This window comes from Labrus mixtus, chromosome 8 (assembly GCF_963584025.1).
Source record: "Labrus mixtus chromosome 8, fLabMix1.1, whole genome shotgun sequence".
Taxonomy (NCBI): domain Eukaryota; kingdom Metazoa; phylum Chordata; class Actinopteri; order Labriformes; family Labridae; genus Labrus; species Labrus mixtus.
This window is the reverse complement of record NC_083619.1, coordinates 24,197,320-24,221,054: the sequence shown is the minus strand read 5'-3', so window position 1 is coordinate 24,221,054 and position 23,735 is coordinate 24,197,320. Positions and strand designations below refer to the sequence as shown.

General features: G+C 40.9%; 1 protein-coding gene across 1 annotated transcript in view; it reads right to left on the bottom strand.

The window, feature by feature from the left end:
- The window catches only part of insra (insulin receptor a), a 60,861-nt gene that overhangs the window by 15,876 nt on the left and 21,250 nt on the right, over positions 1 to 23,735 (bottom strand). The window contains exons 3-6 of the mRNA XM_061045307.1: positions 10,950 to 11,286; positions 5,782 to 5,921; positions 2,812 to 2,956; positions 2,227 to 2,441 (exon numbers count right to left, since the gene is read on the bottom strand). Of these exons, the coding sequence (XP_060901290.1) occupies positions 2,227 to 2,441; positions 2,812 to 2,956; positions 5,782 to 5,921; positions 10,950 to 11,286 (837 nt within the window). The remainder of the gene's footprint in view (positions 1 to 2,226; positions 2,442 to 2,811; positions 2,957 to 5,781; positions 5,922 to 10,949; positions 11,287 to 23,735) is intronic.

Here is a 23,735-nt window from a genome sequence, read left to right as displayed (position 1 = left end):
TCTCCCATTCAACTGTCAGTGTTCTTGTTTTGTTAGGAGGGTAGCAGAGTTTCATTTTGACCTTCAGGTAATGGACTACAGTCTGACACCACATGAAAACACATCAGTGAAAAGAATGTGAAGAAGCTGCCCTGAGACATCAAGCCTCATCCACTCTCTTTACTCCTTTTATTTGCTTACAAATAATAAATAGATTGGTTCAGGTTTTTTGATAAGGAAGGTGAAGCGGAGACAGAGAGGAGGTAGAGGAGGGTAGAAGGAAACTGTTGCGCTTCAGCCCCTCCACAAATGGAAGTCGGTGATCTCACCAAAGGACCCTAGACTTTCAAAATAATTCAGTGGACTCCTCTCCTCAGACTGGAGCACACAAATCACTTAATTTACTTAGGTTCAAAAGCCTAAGGTGTTGAAGCACTGCGTCTTTCTCAGAATCAAAGGAGTGGAGGGGGAGGACTGTGTTGCTGCCCTATGCGTCAGCCTGTCATGAGAATGACCGTTTTTACATTTTTGTTGATTAATTATGAAAACCTGCCAAACTCAGTTAGAGCCGCTGCCCGCCTTCACCTCGTCATTGTAAGTATAAATCAGACTGGAGGTTATCACACTGTGGGCTCCCCTTCAGATTGAATGACCTCAGACCTCAACACAAAAACCTGTTTTGTTCTCCGGAGGTTTTAATTATGCTGTTATTAAAGAAAGAACGTTAAGTAGCAAGGTGTCCTGGTTTTGGAGATCTGTCTGACACCTTCCACTTGACCTTATTAGTCCAACAATTGGCCTGGCTTTCTGCATCATAGTGAGCGAATCAATCTGCTCAGACAGATATCACGTAGCTGACCTTCATATCTGTCTAAGGGTTCTTCTTGTCGGAGAAGCCTTTATAACCCTAAAAGAAGACATGGAAATCTCACCAAAAGAGAAACTTTAAAAACAAACTAAACCAATCAGGAAAAGGAACCGCAACACAGCAAAGCCCTCACACATGCACAACTGAACAATTTCAGGACAGCCTGATTTACTCTTTTATATATTTCTATCACAGTGGGAAATGTTCCCTATTAGACATGATGTGAAAAGGCTGCTGTTAAAGTCCCAATGGGATTTAAATATCAATGCTACGTGTAATTGGACGTTCTCACGTCATCAACAAAAGAGTGGACAGAACATGAAAAGACTATAAAGTAACTTCTTTATTTGCACTAAGATGGCACTGGTCATGTTCTGGTTGCAGGAGCCGGACCTTTTTTTAAAAGTTGTTGTTTTTAACAATCCTCTTTTAATGTCTGTACTGCACTTTGTGTTTTTAATGTGAGCTGTGTTTATTGTTTGAGCCGTGTCAAAGGAGAATTTATGTCCCTGTTAGGACAGACAATGAGGATTATCTATCTATAAACATCGTCACCTCTCCCACTTGCTCGCGATTCTGGTAGAAATCGCACTCGGAGGCTGGCAGGACGTGTTGAAAAATGTGGCTGTTTGCATTCACTCATGAAGTTCAAGCTGACAATTTTGGGGACATTTTCAAGGTTGCAGTAAAAATGAAAAATGGGCTCAAGAAAGAGTCAGAAATAGACCAAAGGGTTCAAACAGAGCCGCGGTCATCATCTCTGGCAGCAGTGTTATGCATCATTAATTAATGAGTAGCTGTGGAGTAGTTTTCTACATTAATTTCCCTTTAACTTTTCTATTGACATCCATATAGCCTCAACAACAAGATAATTTTTCCTCATGAGATTATTATTTTGTTTTGCTGCCTAATAAGGGCTGGCAGGGGCTCTGCTTGGACCTCCGTAAGTCAGCTCATATCCCAGATAAGGACTTGTTGAAGCATCTTTTCCCCATTTATTTCCTCCTGTTAACCGTCTCCTTCTTTTTTTAAGACGAGGCTGTAATCTGTCTCTTGTGTGTTTTTGATAGACTCCCTGAACACACCCCTGAACACACCCTGTCCCTGATCCTAAACTGAGATGGAAAGTACAAAACGGAGCACATCACCATATATCAATGTGTTCCCATGTTATACATTAATCTGCTCTGCTCTGTTTGTTGTTCCTGTGCCACTAAAAGCTCTGCAGGAAGAAATCTGCAAACATAGAGGAGCAGGAAATGACCATCATAACAAGAACTATGACTTTGTTTGCGTCTGTTCCAGACAGGACTCTGTGTTTCCTGTTGCCACGGTAACTCTTACAACAACGGTCATGTCTTCAGAGCACAGGTTCTTACATGATGCCTGGTCTCCGTTTGTCTTGGAGGCGATGTCGTTCTTGACCTGCCGCTCTTTGGTCCCCGTCACCCCCTCCATCTTGCGGATCTCGGACATGCAGAGTTTGGAGTTGTAGTGGAAAAACATGCGTCCCTGCAGGATGGTCAGCTTGTGTTTGGACCAGTCCCAGAGCTGCCTCAGGTTCTGGTTGTCCAGAGCGTAGAAGGAGTAATTCCTTGACAAAAAAAAAACAAACAAACATCTAAGATTACAAGAAGATATTTTTCATCAAATGTACGACACTTTACTGTTAAAGAGCTCCTGGAGTTACATGAGCAGAAAAAACTATTTCAGCATGGTTAGCCTTCAATTTGCATCATGTGCCTATCTTTTGCCGTTTTTACAGTAAGTGTAGTTCATTGTGCTACAAACGGCTTCCTCCTCGTCTGCATGAAGCCTTGTGTATGATTTTGGAAAGTCTAACCAAAAACAGCCACCACAGAAAGACATTTTCAAAAGGTCAGTCCTTCCGCTTTTAACTCATAATTACAGGAGGCGGCTCTGACATGGCGAGGATGAGATGGGCTCAGAAGTCAAAGTCTCACCCGATTTCCTGTTCCTCTCCGCGAATAACATGGAGTTTACGGAAAAACGAGAGGGAGACGAGGGCGTAGGAACGCCGCACTGTCAGGTAGCCAGTGATCTCCTCCAGCTGGCCCAGGCTGGCCTCCAGTTCAGCAGCGATGTTGTCTACAAAGAACAAAAGACACAAAGCTATGAAGGAGACCTTTGAGCCTACAGCATGCAAACTGGACTCTACAGTTTGTTATTTCACTATCACCTTTCTTCCTTATAAGGATAAGTCTAATAATAAGCTTATCCATTTATATCACTCTCTACATGGCAGCTACTTTGCACAAATTCTTCATGTTAGATTTAATTCACATCTGCACAAATTTTATTCAAGAAAACGGAAAACTAAATAAATTAAAAATAGTGTCTGTTTTTTTTTGTCAAATAGTCGAGCAAGCTTATGTAGTAGAGTCTCAACCCAACCAGTCAGGTCTTTATTTTGTTTTTTTCATAGCTGCAGCGTAAGGCTTCTCTGGCTGCAGGTTAGTTGTGCTCCTAATGGGCGGACAAAAAGCTACAGAAACTCTTTTGAACCTGCGGCTATGGCACTACTTAACAAAGCTAGCACAAGATGATTCACTTTAACCATGTAAGGATATCTTGAACTCTTGAGTGGTTGTCTGTGTAAGCACTTTGTCATGACCTGATTTAAAGGAGGATGTTTGTTGTGATGTATTCTGTCTGGATGTCTGTGAACTTTGAATTTGTATCGCTTTAAAGCTCACATATTATCCTCCTTTTCAACAACTTTAAGTAAGTCTCAGAGCTCCTTAAAACACGTCTGTGAAGTTTCTTGTTCTAAATCCACTCTAATCCTGTATTTGATCATGTCTACAAAACCCTCTATTTCAGCCCTGCTCAGAACAGGCTGTTTCTGTGTCTGTACCTTTAAATATGCACATGAGCTGTGTCTGACCACGCCCCCTCTCTGGAAGGGCTTTGGTGCCTCGGACTCACGCACCATGCCCTATTGTTAACAGTGAGAAGGCGAACGCAGAGGGCCGAAAAAACACCTAGATGTGGGAGGGGTTACTGCCCTTTGTGATGTCATGAAGGGAAAATCTCCAAACAGCCTGTTTTCTGAAAAGTGGAGCAGGCAAAAGACGACGAAGAAGGACTTTTCTCATAATTGAGGGGTTTGTAGACAGACTAGGGAAACATATTAGAGTTAGAACAACATAGTAAAGTGTATTTTACTTAATATGTGACCTTTAAAGTGTTGTTTTTGTCATTGGAACGCTGATCTCACATCTACACACATAAAAAGAATAAAGAAACCTTGAAACCTGAAGCATACATTATACGTTTATTATTACTATTACTCTGTGAATGTACATCTGCTCAAGTGTATTTCATAGTATATAATCAACACCTGCGACATTATCTGTGCACTTACCCTTCTATTCCTTAAGAATGGGTGTACATAGTATATATACGTAATACTATTAGTATTTTTATTCACGTCAGTAATTTGTCTTTGCATTTTGTATCTATCCCACTTTAACACTTGATTTACTTTGAGCGGCTCTAACAACTCAATAAGCCCCAAATGTGTAATTATCAAGTTTATCTTCATCTCATCTGAATCTATTTTTGGCTCTTTTGACACAAAATCATTTCCCCCGTGAAGTGTTCCTTTACTTTGTTATTGTTGAGCAGACAAACAAAGGGGGGGTTAAACAAAGAGGGTCATCACAGGTGAGGTGAAACGCCTGACATCATGTAACACAGGAAATGAAAAGAAGCTCGCTTGCTTTGGAGTTTAAAGGTCAGTCGTTCCTTTATGTCTCAGTTAACCTTTAAAAATCACAGAAATCCTTTATGATCCATGCCTGTGATTCATGCAAAGCCCGAGTATTTCAGGGAGGGAGAGCTCTGTGACTCAGAAAAGAAAGACGTAAAAGAAAGACAACAATCTGTTCAAGTAGAAGTAAAGAAACCTCTTCTGATATAAGTGAGACTTCCAGTGACTTCAGTATTTCTTTACCACCTTTAGAGAAAGGTTTGTCACATGAATACATACTCTGCACTATTGACTGTCATTTTATTTATCTATTTAAAGTCTAAAATAATGACACTATTACTCATATTTCTCCACCATGCTCTGATATGTTCCCCTTATGTAAGAAGAATTACTAATAATGTGACTCTCTGGATGTAAACATGCATTTTTAATGTGTTGATCTCAAGAATAAATGTTTAACGAAGAAGAATAAGCTCAATAGAGAAGAGTTGTTTTCCTGTTCACGTCTGATGATGATTTATTTAATGATTTATTTTTTTCACTTTTCTCTCTTTAATGTTTCTCGTATATTGATTTTTACAGTTCTTCTCATTGTTTCTCTTTTTAATCGCTTATTTATCTTCTTACATCCTCGGACCTCTCGGTCTCTACCTAAGCTGCCTGGGTGGCAGTAGCTCAATCTGTAGGGACTTGGGTTGAGAGATTCACCAGTTCAAGTCCCGGTGCGGACCAAATCTATAAATGGGTCTGGTAGCCGGGGAGTCGCCGATTCACTTCCTGAGCATTGCCGAGGTGCAAGACACATTGGGTTTTTGGTTGGGTTCTTTAACTCCTTGGGTTTTGTTGGTGTTGGTTGAGTGTCTCTTCCATGGTTTGCGTTGTTGTTGTGCTGTTTTGTATTTGGGTTCTTCTGCTTTGTTGTCAAGTTATATTCTGCACGTGCATTGTCTCAGTCATCTTAAAAACATATATTTATTTAATTGTTTTGCTGTAAAACGAATTATATTTATCATAAATCATGAAAGAAAAGACTAATGGTATTTGCATGTTAACACTTATTTAGTTTGGTTTAAGGTGTGTGTTGCAGTTTGACTTCACTCAGTGTCACTTTGGCTGTTATGTCAGACTCTCTTTGTTGTTCTGTTGGTCCGTTGTGAACCGTTATCTCAGTGAACCAAAGAAAACCACAAAGACTCACTTCCTCCCCGCAGGTTGATGACCAGGCTCCCGTTGAGCACGGTGCAGCCTCTCAGAGCCTGCGCAGTCATGACCGAGTCCACAGTCTTCACACCCATACAGACCTTTGGACAGAGCCCGGCGCAGGGAGTGCAGTTCAGCCTAAAAAAAACAAAGGAAAACGAGACATGGTGATTAAAAGATCCAGACATTGTGTTCAGGATAACAATTGTGGGTCGATTGCTAAATATAAGAGACACTGAGACATATGTGACCTTCAGTTCTGTAGAAATCAAGTAAAAGCTGCTTTATAAGCTGCACTGTGTGGATGACTAAAGCATCGCAAAGTGAGCTTTACTCAACTTCACTGAAAAAAGGAACGACTCCAAACCCTTCACAAGCGCCTGAAACAACCCGACTTACATCATGTCTTTATAACAAGTCTCCTCTCGTAACAGGTACATATGTTCACGGCTTTGTGTGCCAACCTTATTAACCTACTTCCTGGAAAAGCCATCTGTGCAGTCCCCACACTCATAATGCAATAAGTGCAAACTTTGATGATTTCAAATCCAAAGTGCACAGCAACCTCTGCAGAGTCTCAGAATCACAGAGCAGAGAGAAGAGAAGAACATCTCCGATCAGAGACACGTGCTGCTGCTGCGGAAACGACGGGCACTGAGGCATGACCAGACAATGATGGGCTGTCGGTTCAGGGCTGCTGTTCTGGGCATGCAAAAGAGTATTTCTTTGAAAAGATAAAGCTTTCATTTGGACACATTTCACTCCATCTGGGATCCTAGTTTGACACATCTAGATGAAATGAAAACTATATCTGATACCACTCAAGCTTCTTCAACTTAGAAGCATAACTCTTAAAATGAATAGAATCAAAAAGGATTGCACAGTTTTCAAGAAAGAAATAAGCTGTAGACTAGAGACCAAATCCATTTTTGGAACCAGACGGTAAACATGTTTATTTCAACTGTAAAAATAGGAAATTAAATACGGAAGTATTGGGGATTCCTGCGGACACTCAAGGAACTTTTCTGCACTTCTGCATTGGCTTCATGTTCTAAAACCCGCGGTTGCAGATTGCCACAAATTGAGACAGTTGATCCCTATTACGCTGACTTACACCAGCTTTCTGATAGGCTCTTATAAGTCAGGGTATTTAGAAACAATTCAAGCTCAACATTTGAGGTCCTCTATAACAAAGCACTGCAGATGTAGAGTAGAGACAACCTGCTTCCTGTTTACACATACTCTCATGTGCTCAGTGTAAGAGGATGGTCATGTGTTGTGTTTATGTCTGACATGTAGGGTCCATTCTTCATCAGCACTTTAACGTTCCTCTGGCTACAAATTCACCAACATGTTGCGAGAAAACCAAAGAGAAGTGATCTCGAAAATTACATAAAAAGATGTTGGACAGTGTCAAATGAAAGAAGAATGTGATGCATTGTTGCTTTGTCAGCGTCCTGATCTATCGTGACCTTTTCCCCCTTCTCTATGGTGCCACATCTGCACTTTCAGCCTAGACGGTTCATAACCCTCATGAAGCACACCACTTTATCCCCTGAGCACTTTCATTTCCACAGCTTACTTTGAAGCCAGCTGCGGGAAGGAGATGCCAAAAAAGAAAAGATGGGCCATAAGGGGAGCAGAAAAGGCAGCGGAATCAAAATGATAATAAAAAAAGAGGTTGAGATGGGAGAACAGCAGGGTTCATCACAGGTGAATGGAAGCTTAAAAGGTGCAGATTATAGGGATTAATGATCACCTGGCAAGAAGTGATCAAGTTAACATACTGAGAGGCTCCGAAATGTGTTTAAGCCTCAATGAAAGAGCTGTTGAGCATCAGACAATTACAGTTGAGCTAAAGCTGTCCAATAAAGGCACATACATAAAAACATATGAATCTATTTCCAGCCTTCTCTGATGGCATTTTTCTGTTGATGTACACCAACAATTTTCCCTTTTCAAACAGTGATTGACTCAAATGCTCTCCCCAAGTGTGCAACATAATGATGCCTGAATAAAACAAAAAATAAAAAGTCATTATCACCAAGTAATGTGTCATAAATAATAATTTATGTACCTCACAAAGTGTTATCAGTTTGAAAGATGTGAGTTCAGATTGTGATTCAGCTCCTTTATAATCCAGAAGTTATGAAACCTGATTGATCAGCTGATTCAGGGTGTTTATAAAACTCCTTGTGTTTGTTTGTGTGTGTCACATATTAAGCAAAATACACTTCACCATGTGTTTATAACTCTAATATGTTTCCCTAGTCTGTCTACAAACCCCCCATTTATGAGAAAAGTCCATCTTCTCCGTCTTTTGCCTGCTCCACTTTTCAGAAAATGCGTGCTCAAACAGGCCGTTTGGAGATTTTCCCTTCATGACATCACAAAGGGCAGTAGCCCCGCCCCCAGGTGGGTGACACTCCCACAGCTAGGTGTTTGTTCTGCCCTCTGAGTCTGCCTTCTCACCGTAAACAATAGGACACGGAGCAAGAAAGCCCAAGCCACATCTTAATCCAGAGAGGGGGCGTGGTCAGACACAGCTCATTTACATATTTAAAGCTACAGACACAGATACAGCCTGTTCTGAGCAGGGCTGAAATAGAGGGGTTTATAGACATGATCAAATACAGGATCAGAGTGGCTTTAGAACAAGAAACTCCACATTTATTTTTTGAGGACCTCTGAGACTTATTTAAACTTGTTGAAGAGGAGGAGAATATGTGACCTTTAATGATATCAGAGATAGAAGTGCATGTTTTACTGAAATGACACTTAATTGTTTGTAAGAAACATGTAAATAATGTTTGGTTACTGACTTATTATATTGTATTTACTGTAATATTGTTGATGGTGTTTTTGTTGCTGTTTTTATTATTGTTGTTTTTGTAATAATTGTTGCTGCATTCGAGCTGTGCTGAGTGTCTGAGCTTCCAGGCACACCCACACTGATCAACACGCCTGTTGTGGTCAGTGAAGGTGTGAAAGAGGGAGGCAACAGAGGTCACCACGAGTCAGCACAAGCAGCAACACCCTTTCTCTACAGAGGGAGAAGTCTGTCGAGATGCAGCTACATGGTTACACACACACACACACACACACACACACAGCTGGTTGTAAATTACAGATGTGGAGAAAAGAGAAGAAACGGGTCACGTCTAACCGTCTGCCTATAGCTCGCCAACCGCAATGCAGTGGTTGTAAAGAACCGTCAATTTAGTGCAGTGTGCGAGCGACAAAAAAATGCAGCAGATAGACTCTGAGTCAAAAGCAGAAGCTGAGATGTGCCAGCCTTCCTACTGCGCTGCACTGCTTTGACCTAGCTGTCTGCAGTCTCACACATGTACACATAAAAAAAAAGGAAAAAAGAGAGGCGCGAGTGAGCATATTGAGGAGCTTTATGAGCTCAGCGGGAGGACCTTCACTTCCTGCTCTGTCATTCTGAGCCAGAAACACAGTGACGAGAGCAAAACCAAGGCAGGCATCTCTGTCCTTTATTTTTTAACATAACAGGCTGACTTGCTCTTTTTTTTTTTTATATGATTGTTTATGAGATGTTCGCTGTCCAATCGACGCACACAAACATGTGCCTACATCTCCACCCTGCATGGAGCTGCAGCTCTTTACACAACCAACACACACGGCAGATTGTTTTCATTCACACCACAAATACCAGCACTTTGTCACAAGCATTGGCAGTCATTTCAAACGACACGCGCAGTCTGCAGCAGACGAGTGTACGAGTGAGACGGAGACAAGAATGTCACCTGGTAGCTACAGGTTTTCATTTTTTTTTGGGATATCATCAACATCCTCAAAACAAGAAAACACAGAGGGTTAACACTCTAAGAACAGACAGCAGCACAGTTCTAGTGGGTCAAAAATGATAATAGAGATTATTGTTAAGGGCTGTCAAACTATTACAGTGATTGAGCGTGTAAATCACGTGTCTGAAGTTCCATCATGTTGCATTTCAAATAAGCTTTTTAAGTCTTTTATTTTGTATTTTTGTACTGTCTTAAGCTTAGGATTCCTTTCTTCTTGTTTGGATACAAACCTGCTTTAATTTTGAAAGAAAATAAGCAACTGATGGTACGACGGATGAGGATTATAATAAATGTAAATATTTGATGTCATGAGATGGATGCTACTTTTGACTTATCGACTGAGTCTATTATTTTCAGACCTCTATCATATTGTCATGAATGCGTGAATGCTGACAGTTCTTTCATTTTTGTTCTCATAGATACTCTGTCTTTGAAGAAAATCCTTCATTATGTTATTGTACGTCAGGTCTGCTGCAGGGTTTGTGAAAAAAATGCAACGTGTGATAACAGTGTTCAGTATCGAGATGACGATATAAAGGGGATAATAAACAAATAATAATAGAGTGCATCAGCTATAATTATAGTTTTTAAGTTAATCTGCTTTGATTTAGTCGCTCCCCGCAACATTTCTGTAGTGACTTCAAGATAAATCCAAACAGCCGTTCTTCTTCTTCAACACTAAACTGAAAGTAACTGATTACTGGCTTGAGCTTCATCCGGCTGCATCACATTCATGTTAAAAAAAAAGAAAAAAAAAAAAAGGACAAAATACCCACAAAATATGGGTATTTTTAAAATAACATTTCTTATTTATCACCATTAATTCAGACTTCTGTGATGTCTGTATTGGGAATGCTCAAACCACAATAACGATGACACTGGGATTAATTTAGCAGCCCAATTTAACATCGTAACAAACGTGTTCAGATTCCTTTTCTGTACCAGCAATTTGTGCAGGTCGGTCATTAAATACTCTTCTAGTATAGAATGGTATGTTATGTGTGTAAATGTGAAATTCTGGTATCGGGACAACACCAGTCTCTTAGAAAACAAAAAACAACCTTCCCTTCCCTAATTCTTCCAACCTTAAACCCACCCTGAAACAATCCATTTTTAAGCACTCTGAGTGTCAGGGTCAAATCCTCCCATTAAATGATTACTGCTTAATACCTCGGAGTCCCTTTTATGATAATCTGTAGTCAACACTAAAGCATTTGTAAATTAAGATATTGTTTCTATTTTTAACAGTGTGACAGAATGTGCTTGGTTTGAAGAATATTATATACATTTACAGAACACACATCGTTCCATCAACCAGGCTTGAGAGTCCACTTACATGGAGGAGTTGACGGTGGTGTAGCCGGAGGGACACTCAGGGATGCATCCCCCGTTGTGGATGACGTACTCGTGGCAGTCGGGGCTCTTGCTGCGCTCCTTCTCCCGCTTGCATTTGTTGTGGAGTTCCTGACAGAAGGCAAAAGAGACGCAGCGCCAGCCTTTGTAGGTAAAGTGGTTTTCGGGGCAGCGTTCCACGCAGGTGCCTTCATGCTGGAGGCCGCGGCAGGCCACGCAGTGACCGGCCGAGTGGGGCTTCAGGCAGCCGCCCAGACACTGGTCGTGGCAGCACTGGTCGTCCTTGGTGCAGGCTCGATGTTTACACTGAACAGGACACACTGCAGAGGAGAGAGGGACAAGACAGTCCAGTTAGAGAAGCACAGGCAAACAGGAACCATCAAATCTGAGTGGCTCTTTCACACATGCCCATCACCGTGGGAGACTTGGGATGCAATTGAATTCACAGTTATGTTTACAACATTTCCAAGATGTCAGACAAAGCCACAGATGAAAGTTCATGCCTTCATTACAATGCTATCTGTAAATGAACACAAGTATAAGAACATGAAAGAGTATGAAGCAGCTTCATTTTGTGCACAAAGATCGAACATAGCAGGACGCAAGTAGCAGGACAATACCCTCGTCGCCACGCCTACTTCTTGTGGTCAGCTCACCCCAACTTCTGTTTTTTCTTTTCTTTTTTGTTGCCTTCATTTATAGTGGATGGGTATGAAATGGGAGCGAGAGAGAGAGAGAGTGGGGAACAACATGTGGGAAAGCAGCCACAGGTCGGACTTGAACCCCCGGCTGCTCACTTGTGGCACGACCTAACCGCTAGGCCATGTGCGCCCAGGCTCACCCAAACTTATTTTGGAATTTTTACGAAGGTGCTGGCAGGAAAAGTCTGGAAAAAGTCGGGGTGAAAATTTTGGACATTTGCTCTCACACATGCAGCCCTCCCAGAAAATATGGGAACTTCTCAGGAGTTTTGTTCACAAATGAAAGGGCTGCTGAATATGTATGGACTGAATATGAGCTACAGAGTCAGAGAAAAGGGAACATTAATGGTATCTAAGTAGCCCAATCCGTTTTTAAATACAGTATAAAGATAGATATTCTCATATTCATCCGATCCTTCTGTCTGCATACAGAGTGTAATCCCTCTCCACTGAATTCACCAGAAGCCCAAACACAACCATCTGTGGTTGGCCAACATGCAAAGTGAATACAAACAGAACAGCAGGGATCAAACGGTATTTGACTAAATCCAAACACTTATCCAGAAGGTGAAAGTGAGGCAGAGGGGAAAAGGCTGCACCTGCACCTGCAGGTTCTTGGAAATTTGAGAACATTTTGTTTTAACAATTTCAGACAGTTTCGGATTTAAAAAAAGAAAAAAGTGGGTCTTAAAAGGAAGTTCACATTAAAAGGAAAAATAATTCTTGGGAGCTGTGCAGTGCCTGGATTTCATGAAATCAAAGTTGAGACACAAAAGTCATTTAAAGGGCGCATGATGATGATATCTATCCGTTCATCACTGGGCTCTGGCTGCGATGTCTATAGTCCAAACAAACCCGACAGTAAATCATGTAAAGTAGATGTGTAAAACATAAGCAGAGGCCTCTTTCAGAAAGATGAAGTGTTTAACAGACACAAAACAAACACACACACACACACACACTGAAGTTCATAACTGTTTCTAGAGTTCAATAACAAACAGCTAAAGACAGAGTGTGGGTCAGCTGTTTGTGCATACATCTGCGTGTGTGTGTGTGTGTGTGCTTGTACATCAGCCTCTTACATAACATTCGACCGTTAGGATTGGCAAAGAGTGTGTGTGTGTGTGTGTAAGTGCACCAGGGGTTTACGAGTGTGTTGTTGTGTCAGCAGAAGTATGAGGACAAGTGTGCGAGCATGTACGGAGGCTTCTCAGAGGTAAATACCGCTGACTGACCTGCCTGCTGAGATTAGCCTCTCATCCACGAGAGCCAGATTAAGAGCGGTCAGCAGCAGGGGATATAATGAGTCGCAGAGGTTACAGGTTACACCGTAAAGTTGTGAGTGTGTTGGTGTATCCAAGTGTCCGAGCCAACATTAAGACGTGTAAAGAAAAAGACAGGAGAGGAAATGTTTCCTTTCGGACTTCCAATTTCGCCTCCATAATCTGTTTTTTTTTTTTCCCTATGTAATTGATTTCCTTATTAACTTTCTGTTGTCGGGCACGACCGTGAGCACATGTTCAAAAACTGCTCGGCCTCATTAGCGACATGAGGTCAGGCATAGCGCGAACAAAACAACACGGACCCCCTGTCCTCCTGCATTCATAAAGGTAAGCTCTTGAAGCGCAAGAGGAGTGTGTTCGGCAGGCAGCAGCAACATGAGAATAGGAGTATGTGCCTGTATGTTGGGGGGGGGGGGGGGGGGGGGGGGGGGAAACAAATGATATAACCACCTTTTATCTACGTCAGCCTGCTAGTCCACTGATACAGAGCGAAAAAAGAAAAAGACAGAAAGAAAACAAAAATGTCCTCTTGATAAATTGTTTTGCTATTATTTAAGTTCCACTCAAAAGCTGCTCTTCAACTTTTCCCCAAACACGTACGCACATACACTCCCTCCCCGTTCTCCACGCCTCCCCCCATATGTTTGAACAGAAACGCTTCGCTGTGTGCTCACACAGACTCCTGATCCTCTAGCGCGGCTCCATGTCGGAGCACAGGCCCAGCAGCAGATCCACCCTCAGCCTTAGCCAATGTGTTGGCTAGCTGCAGAAGCTAGCCATTCAAATGGCCTCTCCCATCTCCAAGGAAGACAGGCGCACAGTTTAACCCTTTGTGTCCCTCTGTCCTCCCTCTCAGCCAGTCAGACAGCCGCAGCGATGGGTGGTACTCAACACATATCAACCCCGAGAGCCACATAGTAACAGACTGGAGCTGAAGCCAAAAACAAGGGGGGGGGGGCAATGCTGCGCTCTCTGTTTCTTTGTGGCTAAATTTTTTTAATGATATAGAAAGCACAAATTGTTCTTAATAAGTCCTCTTAGTTTTAGAATAATGATGCATTAACTTTGAGTTGAAAGAAGGAGGAACAGTTTCCAGTTAATCCTTGTTGAGAGACACGTGGTGTATTCAGTTATTAAGAGGTTCAAATTCATACAGGCTTTAATGTTATGTTAGTAAAGTGTTGAAAACTAGCTCATCATGTGATGCATCAACTCTCATCTTGTTCATAACTCTTTAGAAGTATTTACAGACTTCAACAGATTATTAAGAGAGCAACTTCTTGAGAGTGGAGTTTGAACTTATGTCAGATACTTTTGGTTCATATTTCTGCAAAGGGTAAAATATGTTTGTGTTGAAATGTTGTCTTTATAGAAAGACGTGTATCAGAGTCAGATCACACTTTTATGATCCGTTAATGATGGTTAGTACAGTTTGTACAACTTCTGTCAAATGGACACCATGAAGAACTGTCATTTAAAAAAGAAAAGAAAAATGTTTTTAAATCACAGAGGACCAGGAACAATTTGTTGATTCACTTTTAACTGGTCAAATCTGCAGTTGTTCCAACCATCTAAAACTCAACATTGGTTCAGATATTATGTTGTGTGTAATGTTTGATATTTTTGTTGATTTAATGTTGTCCTTTTGTGTTAGATGATGCCATTATACCACGTCTCACTTGTTTTTAGAGGTTTAACTTCCCTCTGACTTCACTGTTAAAGGCTGTAAATAAACACATGATCAAGACGTTGATCAACATACAGGTGAAATACATCGTTTCAGGTTTATTATCGAGCAAGAATTATATGTGTTCTGCTCATAGATTCTCAAATGTTAGGATGCGCTTCTTCTTCTTCTTCTTAGGTTTTTATTATGAATAAAATATGTTGACTTTTGACAAAAGCCTCTAGGACAAAACAAGATATTTAAAAACACCATCTTGAACTTTAAGTTTGTTTTTATTTTATTAATTGAATGAACTTCTCAATGTTATTGATTATTTTTTACAATATTCAACAACTCAACAGAAAAAGAAAAAATAACTGATAGTTGCAGCCCTACATTGCATTTTCTTATTTAAATCAGAGCTGGGGAAGTTATGTTAATAAGTTCGTTAACTAAATATCAGCTTCTCCATTGTTAGGATTTTAACATTTTAAATTTTAAATCTTGACTTCATCAGATCATAACAAGGATTTGGAAGATGTCAGCTTGATCCCTCAGAATGTGTGATGTGTGTGTTCTTCCTTTGAGGTTCTTATTAGAGAAAATGTTTTAAAAATCTGTTTGTTGGTTTCTGTTGCTCGTGTAATTCAAATGTAGCATCTTTCAAAAAAGTGTGGTGGGTGCAGGAGAAGAAAAATACAACGGTTGGTTGATGTGGTTTAGTCAATTAAGGCGGCTGATGTCAAGCCTCAGACATGCAGCCGGTGCCACCTGAAAGTGGACGACCACTTTCAGGTGGCACCAAAACAAACCAATCACTGTCCAAAAGATTTTTTACAGTCCACTTGAGCTGACTCGGCAATGTGTGCCCAAATTGTTATTGCAGGTTTGCAGTTTGGCCTAAATTAGCAGCATTATTCGCTGTCGGAGATCATCAGGGTGTTCATAAAATCAACAGCGAGTGACCACACTGAAGGAGATAAACTTGTTTCTTGTGTGCTTGTCCAAAAGGTTTTCAAGGTCGAGACCCTGACGACCTTTGAGAGTGAGGCCACCCCAAGCCGTCTTTGATCTCCCCGAGCGAGAACGACGCTGAGGAGACTGTTTGGAGGAGTATGTCATTCTTTCCTTAAAACATGCAAATCTCTTAATACAGGCCCAGTTTCTTTATTGTCGTTATGAACCCCGCTGCTCGCACTGTTCATGGAAAGCAGAGGTCTTTTCTCAGTTTGGTCTGTGTCGATTAGTTATGCTCAGCTTGAGTTTGGTCTTGTCAGCATCTCCACCACTTATCTCCCGTTTGGACAAAGTAAAATCACTTGACAACAAAGAATCAATGGAGGCTTTTGGGAGGCAAGCGCTGGATTGGCAGTTGGACTTAGGTTTGTTTACAAATGGCTACATCTTATTGTTTTAAAGCTTTCTGGGCTGAGTGTATCTACTCCAGTCTCTGAACTCCTTATCCTCTGGATTATGACTCTGGTTCATCTGGCATGCTGTCTGATCTCTTTGTCATGGGGTTTTTGTGTAAAGTGCAGCAGGATCACATGAAGGCCGGCGAATAATGCTGCAGAAATGCCTGGCTCTTCATCTCACCAGAAGAGGTTTTCGCTTGGCTATGGGGGCAGAGCCGCACAATGAGATGCACAATCCTTGAAATCAACAACAAACCAAGACAACTCCACACTGTTTGGGGGATGCCAACTTGGACATGGGAGGTGAAGAAAAAGATTTGTGCAGCCTGCAAGCCAACAGCGAATTTCAGCCGCGTGGGGTGTTGGAAAAGGCAGAAAGAATCCACATTGCTTGCAAGAAATGACTCATGCAGTTTATAATGGATCCTTGTCTGCTGTCTGACACCAATGCACACTCAGTTAGAAAGACTTTTCCATCTTTGTTATTTCTACCAAACACTTCACCATGTTCCCTAAGCTTTGAGATTTCTGCCTAAAATTAAGACCCTATGTACTTCTCATTAACCACAATCGCCCCTAAGATCATTTTGTGGTGAGTTTTTCCAAGTTCCCTTTTTAGCAGTGACGAAACGGCAGCTTATTCGGGCTTTTTTGTACAGAACAGGAATGCGGCGGTGTGCTGGTTGATAATTAAAATTCCAGGTCCATGACGAGGGCAGTGTTTAGTTTCTTATGAAAGCACGTTTTTGCTGAAGGTCCAGAACAGAACAATCTCAAACAGAACAAATGAGGTGCCTCTGAAAGTCGTGCTAAGGAGTTTTTCAGCAGTTTGGACAAGTTTTAAACATACTGACCTCAATGTAAGAAGTGTATAAACTTCTGAAATTGAACTTTTCTTTCAAATGACATGAAACGGCCTGCATGGCATGGACTCATTCATTCTTTCTTTCATCCTTTATTCACACATCGGAGAATCATTGAGGGCATGCCCTCATTTGTAATGATGTCCAGAGTACGACAGGACACATTAAATATGCAAAAACAAGTCAACAACAGCTGACTGGACGTTTAGGGATAATGAAGTCATTAAAAAAAAAACGATGAAAAGAACAGAAAAGGGTCAAAAGAGACAACAGCTAACAAATATACTAGATAAGTAAATACTGTTCCAACTCATAAATATTTTTAATTCTGGACTGATCCATAAAACATTCGCTGTGTTCATGTGGACGTCTCATCTTCAAACGATTTCTTTTGTCAACAGATATTCAAATTATAATGTAACAGCTGGTTTTAGCAGATGTCTGTCCACCTATGAGTCCAGTTCTGACAGACGTTTCTGCCTGTTGGAAGTTTTTCCTCGCTTCTGTTGGAACTGCTTGATCATTGATGTAATACTGTTGTATATAATTATTTAAGAGTATAAGAGTAGGGATGTGAATCATAGGGTAACTCACTATATGATACACAATATGTGGCCCACAGTCACGATAAAGTCAAGATACCAAAATTCTGCAATAATTAATAGATTGCCCGCCAATCATATAATTATACATCCTGATATCTGATTAACTGAAGAATAGTAAATGCTCCTAAAAAAGGTAAAGTGCAGAATTAATGTATTCACAGAATTCGGAGTCAGTTTCACCTCTTCTCATGCTTCATCCTTCAGAACTTCTTTTAACTGCTGACCGACATCACCCCTCTGTTCTGCTATGGCTAATTAACTCGTGTACACGTCGTCCTTATTCATGACATAAACGCCACCAAGAGGAGTCATGAAGGGATGGCATGGTAGGTCATATTGGTGGGGAAATCTGTTTCAAGCGCAGTATATTTTATTTATTAAAATATCCATATTTGGCGCTGAGGATTCGATAGCTTTATCCAACGAGTTAGGGCGGCGATATTTTGGCCTTGTCAAGAATTTGTCCCAACGAGAATTAAGACTCGGGACTTTTCTATGTTCCCTCTGAGCATGTTTTAATCCTGAGACAATACTTTTATTCCCAAAAAAAGCAGTATCCAAGGCAGTAGATGTCACCTTTTATTTCCATTATCTTTTATTGTTTTTAATCTGTTTCCTCTGATTGTTTTCATAGAATCGCTAAATCAACTATTTAAGCATGACCTGAAGGATTACGTCCAATGTCACATCTCAAATATAAAAACCAACAGCCATTGCCCGACTCCTCGGCCTACGAGCAGCTGTGTCACCTACTTCTGAGTGTTTTCTAGGAATGGTTCATATTTAAATCCCCCACTGGCTAATTTATTTGTTCCTGTTGGGTACGTCAGGGTTTTTGTTACCTCAGACATGCTGGTGCAAGTTGACCAAACTGTTTACAGGGCTGAGCCTGTGCTTCCTTCACGGCAACAACAATGTTTATGAAGTCAGGAAACCATCCGATGTTTTCACTCAACTTTGAACAAACTCCTTCATTGTGCTCGTCAGAATCTTATTTTTCCAGCAGATGTTATTGGAAGTATAAAGTTGAACACCCAACTATATGTGTGAACTGTACAGCTACTTTAAAAGGTGTTTATTGGAGTTAATTAACGTCTCATATTCATGGGTAGCCATGGCAACAGCGAATGGATTGCGCTGTTTGATTGTGTCACTCTAAACAGAAGGACACTGAGAGTTTAATTATCCTGCCATCATCAGTCGAGGCTGTTTTAATCCTTTGTTATGACATAAATCCTTTGGAGAGTTTTGTTGGGGACTATCAGCTCTGTAACCTACGGCGCATCGCAAACACAACAGTGTTCACCGCCAGAAGAAGACAGATTTCAAGATGGCTGCAAATACAAGCCAGACATCCGAAGCCCTTTTTATTCCTTTGCTCTGCCCAATTTGAGGATAATAAATACCATCAGCGTACTTCACCATCTTTACCGTTTCAAGTCCTGTAACAGAGTCTTAGCAAATGAAATGTATGATTTAGCCGAACTGGCCTCAGGTGGTGATGACTGTTGTCTCTGTCCTGATGTGCACCAACGTCTGTCATTGATGCAGAGCTGCCTGGTTTCCTCTCTGCTACTGAGAACCAGATGTCACATACTCCCAACTTCTATTTCCGAACGAGTCTCTGTCAGCTGCAGCTCACTCTGTACCTCATGAGAATCACATAGTGGTGATTGAAGATTGGGTTAAGGGGGGACATGAACAACAACACTGAATTAATTCATTAAATGAAGTGCATGACATTTGAGCGCAGATATTGACTTTGCTACGAGTCATGTATTGACAGAACACTGGGAAACAACTCAGTGTTATTTATATATGAGCGCCCGGTGACATTTAGAAAGACAATTCACTCATTTCCTTTTATCTCCTGGAGCTATCATTACATCCCCGGGCTTTGTTCACAGAGGACACTCCAGGTTCATATCTCACAGTCATTAGTTTATATGACTCCAGGCTTGATATAAGTTAGGGATCGTCAAATATTTGTCAGAAAAGTTTGTTTCCCCATGTAGCTCGGATTTTTGGAGGGCCTCTTAAAGAAGTTTTGAAAAGGCAAAAACAATTGACTACCAGGGAAAGCTAATAATGTATTAGATAGATAGATTTACTTTATTGATCCCACATCACAATTTCCCAGTTTTCCCAGGGATCAATAAAGTAAATCTATCTAATACAACTGGTCTGTGTTACTTTAACAACAAATAAAACCTCTTGTATGTGAAGGTTTCTTCCTGTTCTTTAGGATCAGTGTAGATTTGGAAATATACAAATCAATCAACAGCAGGAGTTGTATTTGTTTGAGCCAAATGTAAATCAGAAATGCTGCGTTTGAGAAGGTTCACAGCTTCTCTTTCTGTTATTCAGAGTCAACTGTCTGATTTCTTAGGACACTCTGTCAGACAACACAACAGATACATTTTCAGGCTCAGGAAAAAATAAAAGAGGGCATTTACCGATGAACCCATTAGTTAAAAAATAATAACATGATGTGGATAATGATATAAATAAAAAGGATGCTGTAGAAGAGATGTCTTTGTGAGACAAGAATCTTTGTGTTTTGGACGGTTGGTTGGATAAAACGAAAAGTTAAGGAAGATCACCTTAAGGTCAAGGACATTTTGATGAGAAATATGTAAAAATATATCAAATAAAAATCATCCACAAACCTGATGAAGCCATGAGGGAGAAACGCGATATTCGTTTGAGAATGGACTTAAATAAGAAGAAGTGCTTCAGCCTTCTTGTGTGCAGTGAATCTCTCTTGCTGTCGAGATGATGTTTCCTGCCATCACCTGCACTAAGATATAAGAAGTGACATCGCTGTGCACAGGGCGTCCATGTTTGAATGATATATAAAACAGTATTGATGTTTAATAAACTTAAAAATGAATCTAAACATCAGAAATGTGTCCCGTGTGTCTGAGCCGAGTCCTTTTTCGTTTTTTAAGTGTCATAGGAAGCATAAAAGATTAAATGATAATATGAATGAACGAGAGATGTTATTTTATTAATATACGCTCCTCTCTGCTGCAGAATTTAATTATGCTTCAAAACAAAGATGAGCCGGATGAAGACTTAGAACAACCTGTGATTCAAATGAAGGCAAAACTAAGAACGTCACATGGAAATGTAGGTACAATAGTTGCCAGAGCGTGACAGTATAAATAGCGAAGGCTTACGACCTGGGTTTGTCTCGTTTCGTCTCGTTCACCACGTGTCAGCCGCTCTGACTCAGCGGCAGGTTTGAGACGGCTCTGGTACCAACAGGAAGCGTAAACACTTTCATTAACCGTCCTGCTCCTCCGTTAATAGAACAAAAACACACAAACAACATGGAAAAACACTTTTTGTTTTTGATGCTGCCCTGCCTCCGCTGTCATCAGAAGGCAGGATATCCAGTTTGTCCGTGACTGGAATAGAAATGATAAAACCCTGTGCACTCATTGATGGGCAATTACACCGCCTGTTTGACAGGCAAATGACGCACGCCGCGGCCTTGAATCTTCATTTCCTTCCAGGTCTCAGTGTCAGCCTGAAATAATAACTACTTCTGTGCTCGACTTTGACTACCGGTTATGACATCAGAAGTGTGTCATATTTGTTTCATTTATGCTTCATCACAAAACACTTTGTCCTTATTTAAATCGACACGTTCATCTTCTGAAGAGAGCGGAAACCCCCGAGGAGAAATACAAAAAAAAGAAAAGTGCGAGCAGCAAAAAGACCACAATTCACTTCTTCTCTTTCTGCAATTTAGCTGAAGGTTCAAGGTGCCAAAGGGGGCAGTTTTTTGTTGTTTTTTTTAAACTGATGGCCTGTTAGCTCCACGATTTTGCTCCGTCGAATGGCGCGCGGCCTTCCCCCGCTGGGTCTGTTTCACGAGCTTGAGCGCAGCAGAGCGCAGCCATGAGCAGCTGTACACACATCACAGGAAGACTACAAGATCCCGCGGGAATAAAGAGAAAATGTTGATAAAGTGACGGAAAATACGATCGTGAGTCCGTATATTGTGTGTACTTTTGAAATTGACCGGACGCTCTGTATGTTTCCTTGTCTGACTTCCTGTCCAGGTCGTTCTATGCTGTCCAGCTTGACACGTGCACTGTTTGAAAATAGACTCGCATCGTATTTGAAACTGGGCAGGGCGTAGTGGCGTGTTACCATGGAGCCACATTTCTGTCAATGTTAGACTTTTAAACAGAGCCGTCAATAAACAGCAGTGGACGCCTGTTCATCAAAGGATCAACAGACAAAGGACAATTATTGATAAACTTATTGGAGTCACACTCAGATTATAGATTGTTAAATGGAAGGATTATTTTTCATACCATCGTAAAAACTTAATATGCAGAGATTTAAGTCGTAATTTGGATTATTATGGAATACAGATTCTTTACTCTTTTCTAAAACTAAATAGTCACAGCCCGGCCAATCGAGAACGATTTATGCAGCTCACTTGACAAAAATGACAATATTAAAAATTATTATGTTTTACTGCCAAGTTCTACATTGACATCCCCACAAATAATATTTTTTATTGAGCTTTTCTTGGAGGGCAATAAAACCGCTCACTCACCCTCTCAAAACCTTCACGGCACTCAGAGGCCAAAGTCAATCTCAATAAATCCACTCGAGTCCCTGGATCAGCTCTCCATCACTGTACCATGTTCTTAAGTTCACCACTAAAGGATGCTTTCCTGTTTTTTTCTCTCATTTGCAGCCTTGAGTTCACACAGAAGAACATTTCTGGCCTTCAGTTGACACTAAAGCAAAAATACTTTACCATGTTCACAGTAGGGATATTTAGTTTGTGATGACAGTATCAGAATGAGAAATCCTTATTCAGGAGTTTCTGTTTCAGGATCTAAGTGAAGAAATACAGGAAATTTAAATATAAGTAGGAATATAAAATTATGTTTAAATATGAAATATGAGCAAATTAATACAAGATAGGAAGAGTTTATTTATTTGACAAATTGCAGATTATTGCACTGTTACATTTTGTAAATGTTGTTCAGGTGCAATAAACTTAATAATTTAATGATGAAATCACAATAAACAAATGAATAAAACATTTGGATCAAAGCTGCATGTAAGCTGTGTGAGCAGGTAAAAAGAAACTATTTCCTGCGGAGCCGATTAAACCTGCAGTTAAACAGCAGTGAGTCGCTGTAAAGCCAATGGCTGCGGCGAGCATGAGCGCGTACAGCGGTGCAGAAACGCCTGTCGGCCCAGCTTTAACAGATGCCTGAAATGTCTGGGATTCCATGGGAACGGCTCCAGGAGCTGAACGCCGGCGAGGGTTCGCAGGGTGCAGCAGCTCCTCTCCACAAGACCGAGTGCCAGAGCAGTTAAGTCAGCTAAGAGGACGGGACTCATGGTGTGTGTGTGTGTGTGTGTGTGTGTGTGTGTGTGTGTGTGTGTGTGTGTGTGTGTGTGTGTGTGTGTATCTAGGCTAGTAGAATAGCCATGAAAAGAGTTCTGTAGACTCTTCAGGCTGAGAGGGGAAAAGAAGGGTGGGGGGAGAGATTTCCATGAGTTTTATGCATGTGTCTGATCTTGTTTTCCTTTTTCTTCATTTCATGTCTGATTACAAACCAGTTTAAAAAAGTCGTAAAAGAGCTAAGATTTTTTTTCCTAAAGCTAATAAAACTGTTAAGTGCTCATTTGGTTCTAAGTGGAGTAGTTACTGTATTTTTTTCAAACACGTTGCTGGGCTTTGTAGTGTTTCTTTTTCAACAGCTGATCTGCGGGGGGGGGAGAAAGGACAACCTTCGGCCTTTACCTTGTAAACCTGCTGGCCATATGCGCATTTAAATGTCTACACTGTGTTTGTTTTCTCACACTATGTGAGGTCTCTAAAGTTGTAATCCAATCACAGCGGGCTGCATTGACGAGTTCTGACAGACATTTTATTTGGCTTTTGTAGATAATGAAGTTTGTCCACGTTGGTGATTTATAGACAGTGCAGTAACTGTTAATTCTCAGCAAAGACTTTGATTTTCTTTCACTTCTGAGTCACATTAAATGCAATTTTGGTCTCTTTCTTGCAACAGCAGCCATGTGCAATGGTTACAGATTTAAGCTCTGAGGTTTGATATTATATAGAGGACACGGAACGAATGGTGGCCATGACAGAAATAGAAGGAATGATTCATGTGATGCAAGGAGGAAGGGGTGGCTTGGCTTTCAGACACAGTTCATTATTTTAAAGTAAAGAACACATGAGCCCG